General features: G+C 37.4%; 4 protein-coding genes, 1 non-coding gene and 1 pseudogene across 10 annotated transcripts; 4 read left to right on the top strand and 2 right to left on the bottom strand.

Moving 5' to 3' along the window:
• The first annotated feature begins 1,600 nt into the window (after nt 1–1,600).
• Nucleotides 1,601–3,764, top strand: scrm-1 (Phospholipid scramblase). Of its 3 annotated transcripts, none has more exons than NM_001392951.1 (6): nt 1,607–2,020; nt 2,134–2,385; nt 2,792–2,894; nt 2,941–2,999; nt 3,047–3,092; nt 3,324–3,764. In NM_001392951.1, exons 1-6 carry the CDS (start codon nt 1,616–1,618, stop codon nt 3,326–3,328), a joined length of 870 nt encoding a protein of 289 aa, NP_001379216.1. In that variant the 5' UTR covers nt 1,607–1,615; the 3' UTR covers nt 3,329–3,764. The 3 variants fall into 3 exon arrangements, with proteins under 3 accessions (NP_001251705.1, NP_001379216.1, NP_492976.2); NM_060575.6 differs by having other exon boundaries at nt 3,449–3,755; NM_001264776.4 differs by having other exon boundaries at nt 1,601–2,020; nt 3,047–3,609.
• A 150-nt stretch (nt 3,765–3,914) lies between these two features.
• F11A6.3 lies at nt 3,915–4,626 on the bottom strand (annotated as a pseudogene). Its single transcript has 2 exons — nt 4,272–4,626; nt 3,915–4,225 (listed from the first exon to the last, which is right to left on the bottom strand). Coding segments are annotated over exons 1-2 (666 nt in total).
• An 862-nt stretch (nt 4,627–5,488) lies between these two features.
• On the top strand, nt 5,489–6,348 carry F11A6.15 (uncharacterized protein; the record flags this gene model as incomplete). Of its 2 annotated transcripts, NM_001350373.2 has the most annotated exons (2): nt 5,489–5,563; nt 6,177–6,348. In NM_001350373.2, the coding sequence occupies 2 exons, from the start codon at nt 5,545–5,547 to the stop codon at nt 6,209–6,211; spliced, it is 54 nt and encodes a 17-aa protein (NP_001337283.1). The 2 variants fall into 2 exon arrangements, with proteins under 2 accessions (NP_001337283.1, NP_001251702.1); NM_001264773.3 differs by lacking the exon at nt 5,489–5,563 and having other exon boundaries at nt 6,199–6,285.
• Nucleotides 6,349–9,995: 3,647 nt separating this feature from the next.
• scrm-4 (Phospholipid scramblase) lies at nt 9,996–11,538 on the top strand. Its single transcript, NM_060574.5, has 6 exons — nt 9,996–10,348; nt 10,564–10,812; nt 11,004–11,103; nt 11,147–11,211; nt 11,256–11,313; nt 11,370–11,538. Exons 1-6 carry the CDS (start codon nt 10,073–10,075, stop codon nt 11,402–11,404), a joined length of 783 nt encoding a protein of 260 aa, NP_492975.3. The 5' UTR covers nt 9,996–10,072; the 3' UTR covers nt 11,405–11,538.
• Nucleotides 11,462–16,492, bottom strand: kpc-1 (Furin-like protease kpc-1). 2 transcript variants are annotated; one of them, NM_060573.6, is made up of 7 exons: nt 16,129–16,492; nt 15,352–15,642; nt 14,197–14,597; nt 12,977–13,600; nt 12,345–12,508; nt 12,054–12,197; nt 11,462–11,995 (listed from the first exon to the last, which is right to left on the bottom strand). In NM_060573.6, the coding sequence occupies exons 1-7, from the start codon at nt 16,390–16,392 to the stop codon at nt 11,805–11,807; spliced, it is 2,079 nt and encodes a 692-aa protein (NP_492974.2). In that variant the 5' UTR covers nt 16,393–16,492; the 3' UTR covers nt 11,462–11,804. The 2 variants fall into 2 exon arrangements, 1 of the variants encoding a protein (NP_492974.2); NR_132618.1 differs by having other exon boundaries at nt 11,805–11,995; nt 12,345–13,600; nt 16,129–16,392.
• On the top strand, nt 13,887–13,976 carry F11A6.12. The gene has a single exon (NR_050607.1). It is a non-coding gene; the product is annotated as an Unclassified non-coding RNA F11A6.12 (non-coding RNA).
• Nucleotides 16,493–17,516: the final 1,024 nt, after the last annotated feature.

Below are 17,516 nucleotides of genomic sequence, written 5' to 3'. Positions count from 1 at the left end.
TTGGCCTTAATCATATGTATTAAATGGTTACCATGGTAGCTATCGCAAGTAGACAGCTGAAAATCTTTGATTTCTCTGCGTCTCTCCTAATTTTTTGATCTTTTCCGTATTCCGGCCACGCAACCCTTTTGTTTGTGTAGTTAGCTGGCTGACTTATGATTTTTTGGAAAACTGGTGAAAATGTTTCGCCCATTTTTTCATTGAAAAACCATTCTTAGTATCTACTTTTTAGTGGAACCTCTGATAATATGATAAAATGGGTATATTTTAACTAAAACCCTAAGGGTATACATAATTCCAAAAACGTTATTTTTTTAAACAAAAAATTGCGAAGCACCAAAATGCTCCGTGAGCTCAATATGGAAAACACTGAAACCTAGGCAATATGGGGCTTAAATCAAAGCTCTTAAAAAGCTGAACTCAAATTCGTATTAAAAAAAAATTTAGTGATTGTGAATAAAATAGAAAATAATGTGGGTAATTTCAGACAAAATGGGTATATTTTAACTAAAACCCTAAGGGTATACATAATTCCAAAAACGTTGTCTGAAATTACCCACATTATTTTCTATTTTATTCACAATCACTAAATTTTTTTTTTAATACGAATTTGAGTTCAGCTTTTTAAGAGCTTTGATTTAAGCCCCATATTGCCTAGGTTTCAGTGTTTTCCATATTGAGCTCACGGAGCATTTTGGTGCTCCGCAATTTTTTGTTTAAAAAAATAACGCCATTGTTAATTTTTATCATAAAATTTTTATTATAAGTTCAGCTCCCTTAGAGCGTCAATTCAAGCCCCATATTGCCTAGGTTTCAATATTTTTCACGTTGAGCTCGCGAAGCATTTTGGTGCTCCACGGAAGCATGAAAGCGGAAATTTTCAAACTAAAGTAATCTATACAATATGGATGCCAAGTTTTCAAATTTTTAGTGAATTGAGCAGCAGGATTAATTACGATTTGGAGTGTTCTGTGCTCACGGAGCAACAGAGCCCTACATTAAGTTTGAGGTAGCATAGGCATTATGGGTGTCAAACTAAAGCTTTCAGCTAGCTGAATCTAGCAAGATTGAGCCCACATCTGAATTTGGTGCTCTGAGAGCCAGAAATAGAGGTTGTTTTAATCAGATTTAAAATTGTCTGTGCCGTGCACAAATTGCTTCTCCTTATTCCCCTCTAATCATTGAGTTGTATGGCGTCATTGAACTTTTGATATGTAAAGCTTTTTATTATGAAATTTGATTTCAGCTTTCAGGAGCTTGAGAGCCATATTTTCTAATTTTAAGAATGTTTAAGACTGAGCTCAATTGGTGCTCCGCGAGCTGAAAGCTTTAAAGCTGAAGTTTTGTAAATTTAGATCAAATTCGAAAACATTTTTGTGCAAGCTCACGGAGCATCTTTTTTTTCACGTCACGTGAATCACTATGCTTACCAGATTGTAGCGCTGAATTGTATCAGTTCCTGTTGCTCCGCGAGCCCATAAAAACTTTACTATTTGATTCTACAAAAAGTCTAGGTGCCCCAGAACTTTCCTCCTGCTGATTTTTATCTTGAAATTTTTTCTAAATCTACTGTGCTTTGTTCATTTTTCAAGTGTTTTTTTTTCAGAAAATAACCATGCAGCAACCAGTAATAAACCAACAACCGGGCTACAACCCACAGGGTATGAATCCAGTGCAACAATTCGAAATGCATCAGCAGCAGCACCAACAAGCAATCACAACTCAGCCAGGTGTCTTTGTGCAGCCGGCTCCTGGCTCCGTGTGGATGCCAATGCCACCAGCAATCCAAGGTGTGCCTACAGGCCTGGAGTATCTTACCTACTTGGATACAATCATGGTGCATCAAATCAAGGAGCTCATCGAGATTGTGACGGACTGGGAGACCAAGAACAAGTACGTGCTCAAGAATGCAAATGGAGAACAGTGTTACTACGCGTTCGAGGAGTCCGGATGCTGTGAGAGACAGTGCTGTGGACCGCAACGTGGATTCGTCATGCATATTGTGGATAACTTTAAGAGGGTAAGCTCACGGAGCATCTGGTTCAACAAGCTCGCGGAGCAATCCTGAGCCCAAATTTTCAGGCCTACCAAGCCAAAATTGATCCACATGCTCTGAAATTTCAAATTTTCCAGGAAGTTCTGACCATCAAGCGTGAGTTCAAGTGTTGCGGAGGTGGTTGCTGTGGATGCTTGGCATGCATCGGATGCTGCCAGCAGGAATGTATCATCGAGACCCCATCGATGGGTGTTCTGGGTATCATCCGTCAGCGGTGTGGATGCATGTCGTCGAATTATGATATTATGGATGGAGATGGAAATGTGATCTTCCAGATTGATGGTCCATGCTGTTGCATGCTTTGCGGATGTCAGGATAAGGAGTTTCCGGTAGGTGAAGTTCTAGGGTCCTGAGAGGTGTCGGCTGCAAGGTACATGCTAGCTTGTCTGATTGCAAGGTGCTGTGAAATGTCGGCCGCTAAATATTACCTGAGGCTGTGAATGTATTGAAAATCCCAAAATTTTCACCGGCCCTTTATCTGAGGTTTTGCCAGTGAGGCGTCGGCCGCAATTTACTAGGATTACTGGCCACCCGTAAAGTGTCGGCTGCTTGAACCACCTGCTTTGCTGACTTGTGCTGTGCAGCCGACACCTAGCGGCTTTGTCGAATAACCCAAGAAACAGCGGTTGCCGAGCAGCCGACACTTTGCGGGTCTGTCGGGAAGCCAGTGAGCTACCGGCTGAAGATCCTATCCCCCTAAAATGTCCGCTGCTTCAATACCCTCAAAATTTTCAGATCAAAACCGCCAACAACGGCACAGTTGTCGGCGCGATCACCAAAAAATGGGGAGGTTGCTTCCGAGAGGCGTTCACCGACGCCGACACGTTCGCCGTCAACTGTAAGTCGCCCCCGTCCATACAATCAATAATTCTTGCAATTTTCAGTCCCCGGCGACCTGGACGTCAAACTCAAAGGAGTACTGATAGGAGCCACGTTTTTGATTGTAAGTTTGGTTGCTGTAGAATTACTGTAACTTTGCTAATTTTTCAGGATTTCATGGAGTTTGAGCAACAGAGCCAAAACCGCAATAACGGAGGTTTGTGATTATCGCTTTTTGCTAACAGAAGTTTTTTTGTTGTGGAAATTATTGATTTTTGCTTAAATTATCAACTTTTGTCTAAAAAAAACTATTGATTTATGTGAAAATTATCGAATATTGAAAAAGGATTGGTGTCTTCCCTAAAATATGAATTTTCGTCCAAATTATTGATTTTTGGGATAATTATGGATTTTCGCTTGAATTATCAATTTTTTTTTGCTTTTTCAGTCTAACCGTCCGTCTGCTTAACCCTCTACCATTTGCTTTACATTTTTGCTGTGTTTTTCGGTGATTAGAGCATAATTTGGTATGCAATCCCGGTTTTTTGTCAATTGACCTTTTTTTAATTCCAGGAGCCTATTACAGTTCTTCTTAAAGGTACAGCAAGCTCCGCATGCTGCTGCCCCGATGGTTGTGATTGCAATTGTGACTGTAATTGTTAAAAGCCAACTTTTTTAAAAACGTTTTTCTTATTATTCCAACGCATTCTTCCAATATATGTATGACGTCACTTTCCTTCAGACTCCGCCCACATTTCCTTGTTAAGCCCCGCCCACTCTCAGGTCTCCAAGCCCCGCCCATTTCTTCTAGTTTTCAGTGTCTGTCCCACCCACTTTTTTCTCACAAAATTATATATCAAAAATAAATTGTTTTTGAAAAATCGATAATTCAAATAGTTTACTACATATATTGATTATTTAAAGTGTAAAATTCACGAAATGTGTATTTTTGCTCACTATGAAATGTGCTCCAAAACGCTTTGCTCCGCGAGCCCTTTGCTACAGGATCAGCTCTATTTGCAAAATTTTCAGGTTGAAAAAATGGAGCAAGAACTTCTTAACCCTGCTCCACCGGTTTACGTTGAACTGCAAGACCGAGCTGTTATTACAACTCAACCGGGAGCTCCGATACAAGCGGCTCCAGGATCCATCTGAATGGAAGCGCTCCCAGCAATTGAAGGGGTTCCCGCCGGCCTAGAGTACCTTGCATACTTAGATGAGATCATGGTGTACCAAGTGAAAGAGATGTTTGAAATATTTACCGGCTGCCCTAAAAACCAAAAAAACTCACAATCAAAAACGTGGCTCCAAGGAGCACAGCCTTGAGCTTGACATCAAAGTCGGCGGGGACTGATAATAGCCAGGGGTTATTTTAGCTTTTTTCAATTAAACCTACATAAGACGGCAAAAGTGTCCGCGTCAGTGAACGCCTCACGAAGTACACCACCCCACTTTTTGGTGATTGAACCGATGAGCTCATAGTTATCGGCAGTTTTAATCTGGAATTGTCTACGCAAGTGGCCATTTTCCTGCTGAAGATTCACCATAAAATCCTAATCTTCACAAAAGCATTGTGTACAACAGTCCGGCCCATCAATTAGGAAAATCACATTTCCATCCTTGTCCAAAACATTATAGTTAGTGGATACACAACCATGTCGTTGACGGACTGTACCCAGAAGACCTATTGAAGGAGATTCAATAGTACATTCGTGTTGACTACATTCAAATGATCCACAGAAGACACCTCCTGTTGTGACTTGGGCCTAACGCTTCCCCTGCGTCCCAACTTTGCAGATATATGACCGGTCAGGCTCACCCACTCGCCACCACTCATTATCCGCGAATACATTCACTCTCCGTTGTCCTTTTCCGTTTATTATCTATTAATAATAATTCCCTTTTGAATTACCGCCATTTGCGTATTTCCCGATGCAAGCGCGCTCCTCCGAGACCTCCCGTTACTCCGGAGCGTCGTAGCTCCGTAAATCCACACAATAATTCTATCCTACTTTTAGGCCAATCGTTCATTCTGTTCTACCTTCACCAGACGAGTCAGCGGCTACCCATCCGCAGACACTGTGATTCAGGACCTTTCTTCACCATTTCCATCCTGATAATCACTTTAATTCCTATTTATATCCTCTGAATAAACTGGAATTCGTCTGAAACTGTGTACTGTTATTCTCTCCGCACCGCTTATCACCAATGCCGCTCGAACATTGCTCCGTGTCTCTCCGCGCGTATCAGAATACGCTCGGTAGGGTGACTGACTCCCCTCTACTGGTCCCGAGTGTCAACATTGGTGCATCGACCGTTGCAGCTCTTGATTTTCACTAAAAAATCGAGCTGTATTAAGAATCTGGAGTCAGGCGGAGACACGCGGCGCGGTAGCGTGCGTGTAGAGTTAGTACACAGTGCATTTTTTACTACAAAATCCGGAACAGAGTATGTGATTGCGCGTCGTGGTGTTTACGGACTCCGTAAGTGCGCTCCACTGAACATAGTATTTTTTAATTATTTTTCGCTGTTATTTTTAATGTTTTTTTTGCCTTTTTCTTGTTTTTTTTGTCTTTTTTGTGAAAAAATTGAAATAAACATAATTTCTGATTTACAGAGTACAATTGTCACTTTGGAACATCCAAGAAAGCTAAGATCGACACGATCGAATGGAAAAAGTCGAAAAAGGTATGTTTTTTTAAAAGAAAACCCCATTTTTTTTCTCGAAGAAGTTTCTAATTTCTTTATTAAATCGTCGGTACGGACCTACTAATCGATTTAAAACACTCGAAACCTTCGGTTATTATCTCAGTCTATTTTTATTCTGCAAAAATATCGAAAATACAGTGAAAATCCGAGGTTTTTTGAAAAAAAATTGATTTTTTCTCGAAGAAGTTTCTAATTTCTTTATTAAATCGTCGGTACGGACCTACTAATCGATTTAAAACACTCGAAACCTTCGGTTATTATCTCAGTCTATTTTTATTCTGCAAAAATATCGAAAATACAGTGAAAATCCGAGGTTTTTTGAAAAAAAATTGATTTTTTCTCGAAAAAGTTTCTAATTTCTTTATTAAATCGTCGGTACGGACCTACTAATCGATTTAAAACACTCGAAACCTTCGGTTATTATCTCAGTCTATTTTTATTCTGCAAAAATATCGAAAATACAGTGAAAATCCGAAAACCGGATGTGTCAGCACGAGGTACTACAATCGACTCACTTGAAATAATTATATCGAACATTATATAGAGTTTTCTTGACTTAAATTTGTTTATATTTTATAATAAAATTTTTCAGAACTCCGAGCCATCACCTTCACATGCTGTTTTTGAGCTGGATGGTTCATCAATTTGTCAATAATTCAAAGAATCAATGGATATTCCAGCGAAAAATTATCAAAATCTAAATTAAACCTCTATTATTTTTTGAAAGTATCCAAATAATAAATATTTTGTTCATATTCTATTAATTTCATAAAAATTTACCATTGAAAGTCACATTTTTGTGAAAAAGCGACTTAAAAATGTCTGCTCCACAATGATGATGGTGGTTTCCGGTTAATGTGGATGAAATGAAAAACGGTCGGCAGTTGCTCAAGTTCTGACAACTCGAAATAAACTAATTGAGAGGCAAGCGTTATGGAAGTGAAGAATTTCTAGTAAAAATTTGTATTTTTGTCGCATTTTAAGCCTAGAATGTTCAAAATCGGAAAAAAATCGTCTCCAAATGTAAGTTTAATGTTTATTTTCTCACTTCTTATCTTTTATTCTTTCCTTGTCTTCATGAACTTATGTTAAAATCAAATTTTAGCCAAAAAAATTGCCATTTTCCGCGTCAACTGCACCATTTTCCCAATTTCTGTGAAAAATGAGTTTTATTTATATTTTCTAGTCTAATTAATCAAACAATAAATATTTCATTGAGATTCTATGAGTTTTTTTTCATTGCACTCGATGAAAATCATTGAAATTCACGTTTCTGTGAGAAAATCTACTTGAAAATGTCGACTACGATCGACAATGTGTGCGCATTGGACGCAAACACCGCGACGCACTTTTGCATGCACAATCTTGAAAAAATTGACGACAATGTAGTAAAAAATGCGCTGTGTAGTACGGGTGTTTTTCCACATAAAAACACCCAGAACGGTTGATTTCCCTAGAAATCAGGCGGTGTAGAGCCCACGAGCTCTCCTGCCCGTAGAATATCGATTATCTGCAAAATCAGGTCAGTAGATTGCCCACGAGCATCCTTTCCTGTTAAATATTCGATTTCCGTGTGATTTCAAGTCAGTCGACACTCTCCTGACCTGAAATATCCACTGGCACGGCTTCCTTTCCGTCCCCAGAGTCTTTACTCGTCGAATATGCGCTCAGTTTTCCCTGCAAAGGTCAGAGAGTCGAATTTTCTCTCCGAAAACGCGTTTTTCCCACGATCCGATCGTAAAAACGTCGTTTTTGTGTCGACAGTCATGCTGGAGACGAATTCTGAGTCGCAAAAATTACTGAAATATTGTATTTTCCATTAGATGTGCTCAAGAGCAAGTTTTCTCTCTAGAAAATCCGCGTGGCTAGCCTCTTGTCCGAAGTTTTGTGCATTTCCCACGTGAAATCGCACATTTCTGCCCTTCGTGACGCATATCTGGAAAATTCCGCTGAAAATCACTATTTTTAGCCCAATATTTCATGTAATTGTCAAAATTCCCGAAAAAACCGTCGTTTCCACTGAACCATCCTCTCTAAAATTCAAATCGGGAATTTACAAATGACGAGGAGTACGGTAAGCGTTTCGGTGCAAACACCGCGACGCGCAAAATGCAGACTCGAAATTACGAAATGAAGTCCCAAAATTTTCTCTGGTATTTTGGTTGATTTCTTTCGTTTTTTCCCACGTTTTCGCATTTTTCCGTGATTACTTTTAATCTTTCCGTGTATTTTACGTTTCTTTCCACTGAAAACTCGTAATAATCTCATTTCTCACTCAGAAATTGCCGGAAATCCAGGAAAAATGCCGAAAAAGCCACACGTGGTCAAAAAAAACGTTTTCATATTATCAGCAGTTCCACTAAAAAGTAGATACTAAGAACAACACATGTACCCGTGTACGTGTGTCTAGACATTATTTGTTTTTGAAAAAAAAATTAGTGAACATTTTTTTCCAGAATTTTGTTTTCAAAACATTTTTATTATTCCAAAAATCCCAGTTAACGTTTGAAAAATATTATATCTAGCAGAGAATGTTTGGAAAACTCAAATTATACGTGCAAATTATTATTATGGGTTAGAAACCATAGAAAATCTATGTAAGTTCTGACATTTGAAAAAAAAGGCTCAAAGAAGTGTTTCTCAAAAAAAACCATTAATTGTGAAACATTTATTGGTTAGAGAAAAAATTTCATTTGCACAAAAACACTATAAAAAAGTTCTAAAAAGTTCTAAAACCCCCACCTGGAAAATAACTTCTTTCCCTGAAAAAATATTCCAGAAAACTTCCAGATATTTTTTTTCAAAAATTTTTTAAAATTCCAAAAATACAAATAACTTTCTAAAATATTTTTATAAGTGGAAATATTTTCAAATTTCACAAAATTTAATTTATTTTTTAAAAATCCTGAAAAAAGTCAAGAAATTGTTTTTTAATTCCTTTTTTTAAAATTTTCCAGAAAATCCAATTGAGCCTGTATAACCTTTGTACACAGAAAAAGCTTTAAACATCGAAAAAAATAAATAAATCTTCTGGGAAATAATAATTTTTTCCACTGGAAAATTTTTCATAATTCGATTTTATAAAATTTTTTTGCAATTTATTTTTCGAATTTTCAATTTTTTCAAGTTCTCAATTTTTGCGCTGGAAATTCTAGATTTTAAGGACCACTTCTAATGATATCATAAGCTCCCCGAGCAACTTTCGCAATAGAAAAAAGTGACGTCACTCTTTGCTGAATCACCACTGTTTTCTGTTAGAATTTCATAGTTTGTAGACAGCTGAAAATCTTTGATTTCTCTGCGTCTCCCGTAATTTTTTGATCTTTTCCGTATTCCGGCCATGCAACCCTTTTGTTTGTAGAGTAGAGTGTAGTTTTGTTTGGTTGTTAGCTGGCTGACTACGATTTTGTTGGAAAACTGGTGAAAATGTTTCGGCCATTTTTTCATTGAAAAGCCATTCTTAGTATCTACTTTTTAGTGGAACTTCTGATAATATATTGCCTAGGTTTCAATGTTTTCCATATTGAGCTCACGGAGCATTTTGGTGCTCCGCAATTTTTTGTTTAAAAAAAATGACGTCATTGTTCATTTTTATTATAAAATTGTTATTATAAGTTCAGCTCCCTTAGAGCGTCAATTTGAGCCCCATATTGCCTAGGTTTCAATATTTTTATATTGAGCTCACCGAGCACCTGGGTGCTCCACGAGCTTGAAAGCTGAAATTTTAAAACTAAAATAATCTAAACAATGTGGATGTAAAGTTTTAAAATTTTTGGTTAATTGAGCACGAATATTTACAATTTGGAGTGTTCTGTGCTAACGGAGCAACTCTAAATGCTCACAGAGCCCTACATCAAAACTGTGGGAATGTAGGCATGATGGGTGTTAAATTGAAGCTCTCAGCCAGCTGAGCTGAATCTAGCTAAATTGAGCCCACATTTAATTTCGGTGATCCGGGAGCCAGAACTAGAAACTTTTTTCATATTAATCAGATTTAAAATTGTTTGTGCCGTGCACAATTTTTTTTTCTTATTTCCCTCTAGTTGTATGACGTCATTGAACTTTTGATATAAAGCTTTTTATTATAAAATTTGATTTCAGCTTCTTGGGAGCTTGAGAGCCATATTTTCTAGTTTTAGAGATGTTTAAGGTTGAGCTAACTTTGTGCTCCGCGAGCTGGGAGCTTAGAAGCTGAAAATTTGTAAATTTAGATCAAATTCGAAAACATTTTTGTGCAAGCTCACGAAGCATCTTTTTTTTTGACGTCACGTAAACCACTATGATTACCAGATTGTGGAGCTGAATTCAGCGCCTGGTGCTCCGCGATCCCATAAAAACTTTATTTTAAAAGTTTTTGGTTTGTAGGAATGCTCCGCGAGCTTTGAACTTTTGCTTAAAAACTCTAATTTTAATAATTTTTATTTTCTTTCAGTTCAGCCCCTTTACAATCAACTTTCTACAAAAACCCCATACTTATTCAGAAACACAATGGAATTACCCATAATATCTCAGCAACCCTTAATACCAGAACAACCCCCGACGACAGTTCTACAACTGCTCACAAGTTTGAGCAAAGTCGAGGTGCATGAAATCATGCAACCTGTGGAGATTTTGGCGGATTGGGGGACCGCAAAACGATACCAGATTAGAAATGAAAATGGAGAACAGTGTTATGATGTGCTCGAAGAGTCCGATGGTAGTGAAAGAAGGTTCTGTGGTTCACAACGTGGATTTGTAATGCATATTAACAATGCATTGAAAGCGGTAGGCAGCTCTTAGAGCATTTGTAGTAGCTGAAATTTGGTCTAATGCTCCGCGAGCTCTGGCAGAAAGGTGCCGAAATTTCTTTCAAAACTGTTTTAAAACTACATAGATTTCTGATCATTTTTGTCTTGCAAAATCCCCGTGATGAATATTGGGATTTCTTGACTAATCACTTAAGAAACTAGGAGAAAAATATCAAAAATTCAGTTTTCCAGGAAGTTCTGACCGTCAAGCGTGAGTTCCGATGTTGTGGAGGCTGCTGCTATGGCTGTTGTGCATGTGTCGGTTGCTGTCAGCACGATTGCGTCGTTGAATCCCCAACTCTGGGGACGCTAGGTACTATTCGCCAGCGGTTTGGATTTCTGACTACTAGTTTTGACGTTATGGATGGAAAAGGGGCCCGAATCTTCCGAATTGAGATTCCATTCTGGAAGTTGATGGGATTTCAGGATAAGGAGTTTTCGGTAAGTCAACACAAGCCCATAAAGTGTCGGCTGCTCGAATCTTTGGCTAGTTTCGTGCAGCCGACACATTTCGGGTTTAGCATGAGACGTCGGTTGTTACTCACCGGGCCAAACCCGTAGAGCGTCGGGTGCAACTTGCAATTTCACAATAAAATGTCCGCTGCTTCCCTTAGATTCCTCAATAATTCCAGATCAAAAACATCGATGATGGCACAGAAATTGGCAAGATCATCAGAAAGACGGCACGTTTGGCTGGCGAACCCATCGTTTTCAAAAAATATACAATAAATTGTAGGGTTTTTTCATTAATATCTAAAAAACCATCAGTTTGCAGTTCCTACCGACCTGGATGTGAAGCTCAAAGCAGTACTGATGGGAGCAACATTTTTGATTGTGAATGTAAGTTTAGTTACTACCAAAAGTTTAAAGCAATTTAATTTTAGAACTTTCTGGAGTTCCAACAAATCCACGATGTCGACGAATCCACGATCGGTTGTGGAGGTTTGTGTTTCCTGATGTTTAAAACAAGCATGCAACTAATTTTATTTTAATTTTAGGTTCATCGTATGTCCGGTGCTGCCCCATTTGTTAGTCACAAACATTCTGCCTGCAATTGTTTTTTTTTCTATTTTTTTTACTTAAAAATGTTGAAATTCAAACTTTTTATTATTTTGTTTTTTTATTTTAGTAAAATCAATAAAAAAATGTTCTAGCACCATCGGAAATAGGTTTTAAAATTCTGACGAAAAAAAATCGTTGTCAAACGGGCGGGAGTGGGGAAAAGTGAAAATTGGGGGGAAGAAAATTCTAGAAAAAAATCAATATTAGCGGAATGTACAGAAACCGAAATTGTACCGTAACAAGAGACGAGAAAAGTTCACTATTTTTTTCGGAAAAATTCAATCAATAATCTAAATTAAAGATATGACAGGAGATCGATCGATTTTGAGACTTTTTGAATTGGAAATCAGATTTTTTAAAAACAAATGAAGTTAATATAAAATCTGGGAAAATGTTAATATGACAAGAGTGATGACGTGGAAAATTGAATATTGGGTGCCGGATGACGTGGCTTCCATCTGGACACTTCTGACGGCTAACGGTGAAGCATGTTGGCCTCCAAAGTCGCCGGTTTCCCGATCAGTTCCGTAGAGCACGAGTTCCCATTTTACAAGCTCGGCGTCTGCAAAAATCGATAATCACTCCTAAAAATCAATGAATTTTCAGAAATCAATACTCACCATCCCATCCATCATTATCGATTTCCAGAATCCACAGCCCGGCGGCCTGCTCCCCCCAGTTATGGGTCGTCATGAAAGCCCAATCTGTGAAGCCACTTCGTGATGTGTCGCGTGCTCTTTTTGTGAGCAACGTGGATTTTGTGCCTGAACGTTTTAAATTTTTTTAAATTTGAAATTTGCAGCTGAGCATTTTCGCTTTTTGAGCCAATGTTCTAGCTTTTCGTCAAAAAAAGTTATGAAGGTTTAAAAAAAGTCAGTTTTACATCCTAAATTTATTTTCAAAATCATTACCTGACGGAGAAGTCAAGTAGATTTGCAAATCTCCACGTTTTGGAGCTTTCAATGTGACGATTGCCTGCACGTGCTCCACATAAGACACCTTATTCTCATCGGCTCCACCATAACATCCGTCGGAGTAAAGTTGGAGTTGAAGGCGGTTTCCGTTGGGGATATTTCTAAAAACTTGGAGTTTTTTGGAATTTCTAAACATTTTCTCAATTTCTAGAATTTTCGGAAACTTCTGAAAACGCGTAGAAGTCCCTGGAAATTTCTGGAAAATTGTGTGAACTTCTGAAACTTCTAGAAACTTCTGGAAAAATCGAGAAATTTTTGGAAATTTCTGTAGACTTCTATAAACTTCTGGAAGATTTGAGAAACGTCTAGAAACTTGTCAAAAATTTTTGAAGATCTCAGGGATTTTCAGTAAATTTTTAAAATTTTCTCGAGTATTAGGAAACATTTTTAAATGTTTGACAAACTTCTAGAAAGTCTAAAAAAATTTTAATAGCTCCTGAAAACGGAAAATTCTTAAAAATTCTGAAAACAGCAGGAAAGTTTTAGAAATGTTTAGAAACTTTTGAAAACTTTTGCAAAATTCGAGAAACTTCTGGAATTTTTCATAAATTTGGGTGATAACTACTCACTTATATCTCGACGGATAAAACTGCCTGCACCGATGCTGCTCATCAACCTTCTTCCAGATCTTTGCCAGCTTCACCATGGCTCCAGCATCCATCAACCCATAACCAAAACTATGGGACACATTTCTCCCAACCCCATTTGTAGTCCAATCTCCTGCTCTTAAATTGATAGGCTTTGCAGTTCGTATCACAATATGTTGAAGGTCTCGCCACGTGAGATTCGGGTTGGCTTCTAGAGCAAGAGCAACAATTCCAGCAGCCAACGGAGCACTTGCACTGGTCCCCGTGTGCATATTTGTGCACGCGTGGTGTAGATCTGTGGTTAGGATCATCTTTTCGCCAGTTGCTCCACTAGAGTAGGTAGTCGCAAGGGTACTACTGCAAGCTTCAGAGTACCATGGGATATTTCCATTTTCAGTGGCACTTGATATGGATAACGTGTATATGGAGTTGGTGTACCCATCACAATTACACGAATCCGCGTCTTTTCCTCCATTTCCTGATGCCCATACAAAAATTGAGCCTTTTCCTTTTCGACCCATGGTGATTCCTTTTTCGAAGGCACTTCTTGTGAGTTTTGCGGGGCCGTCGACGGTTCGGCCATCGTCATCCGGTCCCCAGGATGCGCTGGAAGAGTTTTTTTTGTTTTTCGAAAAAATAACCAACAGAAAGAGAAAGAACTGACGATTACAATAGTTTTTAAATCTTTCAAAACATTAATTTTGAGTTATAGGCGTTTGAAGTTGGTGGCCTGACTTTGGATTATTTTTGATTTTCTAGGCCAGAACAAATTGAAAAGAATAAAAATATGCAGGTGGCCGAACTTTGGTTGGCCGAACTTTGGTTTTCTAGGCCATCAGCAATCAATTAAACTGGGAAGATGCGTAATCCAGGTCTAACTCTAACCCGTTGAAGATTTCGAAAAATATTGAATTTGAACAAAGTTATGAGCTTTTAAAGTTGGTGGCCTAGAAATTCAAAGTTAGGACACCAATTTCAAATGCCCATAACTCGATTAATACTGAATATTTTTGAATAATTTAAAAACTGTTCGCTCCGCTTTGGAATTCTGCATCTTTTTGACTTATTTAATTTTTGGTGGCCTAGAAATCCAAAGTTAGGCCACCAACTTCCAAGGTCCATAACTTGGCTCAAAATCAATATTTTTGATTGAAGCTGATGAAATTGTAAATTTTGGCTCAATTCTGAAATAATGCCCATACCTATAAATATCAATGTAATCTGCATTATGCCCAACGGAAGCGGCTTCGACGGCATCTGTGACGTCACCATCGAGCATTCTGATTCCACCGATATTTGCATTGTAAGCTATTCCAACAATACATAAACTATTATTAAAAATCGCCGCAACTTCTCCAGCACACCGAGTTCCATGTCGATTTTCATCCGAAAATTCGTATCTTGGCATCGGGTCATTATCTCGATCGTTGACGTCATATGAAGCACGTTCATCGTAATTCGGAGAAATATCTGGGTGAGTTCTTTCCAAACCGTCGTCAAGAATCGTGACGACGACTCCTTTTCCTGTGTACCCGAGGTCCCAGGCTTCTTTTACATTGTGATCCATACGGGTTGTTGAGTCAGAATGATGTTCACCTCGATTCTGAAAAGTTTAGAGAGTTAATTTAAAAATGGTTTTTGAAAAATTGAAAAATATTCAATCACCGCCGAGTTATGGGCATTTAAAGTTGGTGGCCGAACTTTGAATTTCTAGGCCATGAGAAGTTAGATATGCGAAAAAGATGCAGAATTTTAAGGTAAATTCTGTACATTTTGAATCATTGAAAAATATTGATTTTTCGTCGAGTTATGGGCATTTGAAGTTGATGGCCGAACTTTGGATTCCTAGGCCACCAACTTTATAACCTCGTAACTCGGCTAAAAATTAATATTTTCCGATGATTCAAAATGTACAAAACTGATCGGAAAGTTCTGCATCTTTTTTGTTTATCTAACTTTTGATGGCCTAGAAAATCAAAGTTCGGCCACCAAATTCAAATTCCCATAACTCGGCGGAAAATCAATATTTTTCGATGATTCAAAATGCATAGAATTGATCTGAAAGTTTTGTATTTTTTGACTTATTTAATTTTTGGTGACCTAGAAACCCAAAGTTAGGCCACCAACTTTAAGTGCTCATAACTCGGCGGAAAATCAATATTTTTCGATGATTCAAAATTTTTATAAGTGATCTGAAAATTCTGCATCTTTTTCACTTATTTAATTTTAAGTGGCCTAGAATATCAAAGTTCGGCCACCAACTATAAATGCTCATAACTCGGCGGAAAATCAATTTTTTGGAATAATTTAAAAACCATTGAATTTCTAATTTTTTGCTCAATAATTCAATAACCTACCAAATACCACATATCAGTCCACAACGGATCGTTCGGATCCGGATGTTTTCTATTTCTCGACTTGCTAATTTGAGTACCATCATCATCCTCTTCAAAAATATCATTATCATCAGTATGTCGTCGAATCCTTCGATATCCTCTTTTCACTCTCCGCTTCGCCACTTGCTGTTCCATCCACATGACATCTTCCTCGTGTTGAAGCTGATTTGCTGATAAGCTTCGCGTTTTTCGCGACGATCGACTCTTTTTTCGATCGTCACGGAATAAATAGTACTCGTCACCCGGAATTATCTGGAAAATAATTTTTCTTGAATTTTAAAAATATATAGATTTTCCGTAAAAATATAAAATTTCGAAAAAAAATTTTGTTTGGATTTATTTCAAAATTTTCAAAATCTTCTAACTTCCCTCAAAATCAATATTTTTTGACAATCTGAAAAGCGAAATTTTTGAAATTTAATAATATTCAATACTGTTAACATAAACTTTTCTAAAACAGCAAAAGTTTTTGAGTACTCTAGTTTTCGTGGCGGGACCTTGATTTTTTTTTGAAAATTTTCTAACTTTGCTTAAAATAATTATTTTTTGACGATCTAAAATGTTTTTATGTTTCTTTTAATTTGTTAAAAATTTATAACAATAACTGTTTTGAAAATCCGTGGGTCGGTTACTGTAGCTTTGCAGGCGAGACCCAATTTTGCTCAAAATTAATATTTTTCCACGATTTAAAATCAAAATTATGGAAATTTTTTTGAAATATTCAAAAATAAAACTAACCGGACCCAAATTCGTGTACCCGTATTTGTTCGCCAGTCGGTTCGCTTCTTCAACCTTCCCACCCGCTATCCGCACCGCCCACTCATTTGTGTACGTCCGCCTCATCGGTGACGCAATCGATGATATTGTCGTCGTGACGTCATCTTCGAACTCTTCATCAATGTGGGCGGAGCCTAAAGAGGCGGAGCCTAATAAAAGGAAAAGTGCAAGTGTGACGAGTTGAAGCCGAACCGAACAATGACGGTACCAACTGATATTTGACATTTTTGCAAATTTTCTTTTTGGAATATATTCCCCCGTCGCCGATGTTTATCGCATGATTTTCTTGAATATTTTGATGAATTTTCAGATGATTCGGGGGTTTCTGAAAATATTGAAAAGTTGGCAGAAGTAGAAAAAATAAAAAAAATAAAAAGGAGAAAAAGGAGAGGAAAAAGAAAGGAAAAAGGAGGGAAAAAGAATGAAGAGAAAAAAGAGGAAAGAGAAAGAAAAAAAGAGAAACTAGGGAGGAAAATAGGAAAAAAGGAGGAAAAAAAGAAGATAGGAAAATGAGCAAGAGTAGGAACAACAGAAAAAAAAAGAAGGAAAAAGAAAGAAAAAGGAGAAAATAAAGAAAAAAGAGGAGGAAAAGAAGGAAAAAAAGAAGAAAAAGATGATAAAAAAAAGAAAAAAAGAAGAGGTCAGGGAAGAAAAAATAGTAAAAATGGAGGAAGAGAAGGGAAAAAGAAACAAGAGGCAAAAACAGGAAAGAAAAGGAAAAAAGTGAGAGAAACCGGGTAGGAAAAAGGAGGAAAATGAGGAAGATAAGAAAAAAAAGAAAGAAAAACAGAAAGAAAGATATAAAAAAGTATCGGAAAAAGAAAGGAATAAAGAGGAAAAAAGGAGGAAAAGGAAAGGCCAGGGAAGAAAAAATATTAAAAAAGGAGGAAGAGAAGGAAAAAAGAAAAACAGAAAAAAATAGAAAAAAGAGAGAAACAGGAAAAGTTAGGGAAAAACTGACTAAAATTTGTAATAAATGGGAAAATTGTTGTATGACAAATTACCTAAAATTGTCTGAAAATTGAACCGAATTGAAAAAATAGACATTTTTTTTACTGAAAAAAATTCAAAAGCCCAACAAAAACCAAAACCAATAATAATTTTTTCCCCCAAAAAATGAATAATTCCTTCCAACTGAATAAATAACAAATTCCGACTGATTCCAGTGAGTCACTGGGAATCTGAAAATAAAACGGAAATATGCACATATAGAGACAGAGAGTTAGACGGCTAAAGTGTGTGCTCTCGGAGCCCAGAGGCAGAGGGAGCTAGGCTTCAAATTTATTCAGTTATCGCGTGTGAGCCAAGCGCCAAAATGATGGACATTGAAAAGAAAACGGGAAAATTTA

This window comes from Caenorhabditis elegans, chromosome I (genome assembly GCF_000002985.6).
Source record: "Caenorhabditis elegans chromosome I".
Lineage (NCBI taxonomy): Eukaryota > Metazoa > Nematoda > Chromadorea > Rhabditida > Rhabditidae > Caenorhabditis > Caenorhabditis elegans.
This window is presented reverse-complemented; position numbering and strand designations above follow the sequence as displayed.

Coding starts and splice junctions, on each gene's coding strand:
- scrm-1 (NM_060575.6), top strand. CDS start 1,616: ATGCAGCAACCAGTAATAAACCAACAACCGGGCTACAACCCACAGGGT. Junction 2,895..2,940: donor CGACACGTTCGCCGTCAACT/GTAAGTCGCCCC, acceptor TGCAATTTTCAG/TCCCCGGCGACCTGGACGTC. Junction 3,000..3,046: donor TAGGAGCCACGTTTTTGATT/GTAAGTTTGGTT, acceptor CTAATTTTTCAG/GATTTCATGGAGTTTGAGCA.
- scrm-4 (NM_060574.5), top strand. CDS start 10,073: ATGGAATTACCCATAATATCTCAGCAACCCTTAATACCAGAACAACCC. Junction 11,212..11,255: donor CAACATTTTTGATTGTGAAT/GTAAGTTTAGTT, acceptor ATTTAATTTTAG/AACTTTCTGGAGTTCCAACA. Junction 11,314..11,369: donor ATCCACGATCGGTTGTGGAG/GTTTGTGTTTCC, acceptor TTTTAATTTTAG/GTTCATCGTATGTCCGGTGC.
- kpc-1 (NM_060573.6), bottom strand. CDS start 16,392: ATGTCAAATATCAGTTGGTACCGTCATTGTTCGGTTCGGCTTCAACTC. Junction 12,509..12,976: donor TTTTATCCGTCGAGATATAA/GTGAGTAGTTAT, acceptor CCAAGTTTTTAG/AAATATCCCCAACGGAAACC. Junction 11,996..12,053: donor CGATAATGATGGATGGGATG/GTGAGTATTGAT, acceptor CGATTTTTGCAG/ACGCCGAGCTTGTAAAATGG.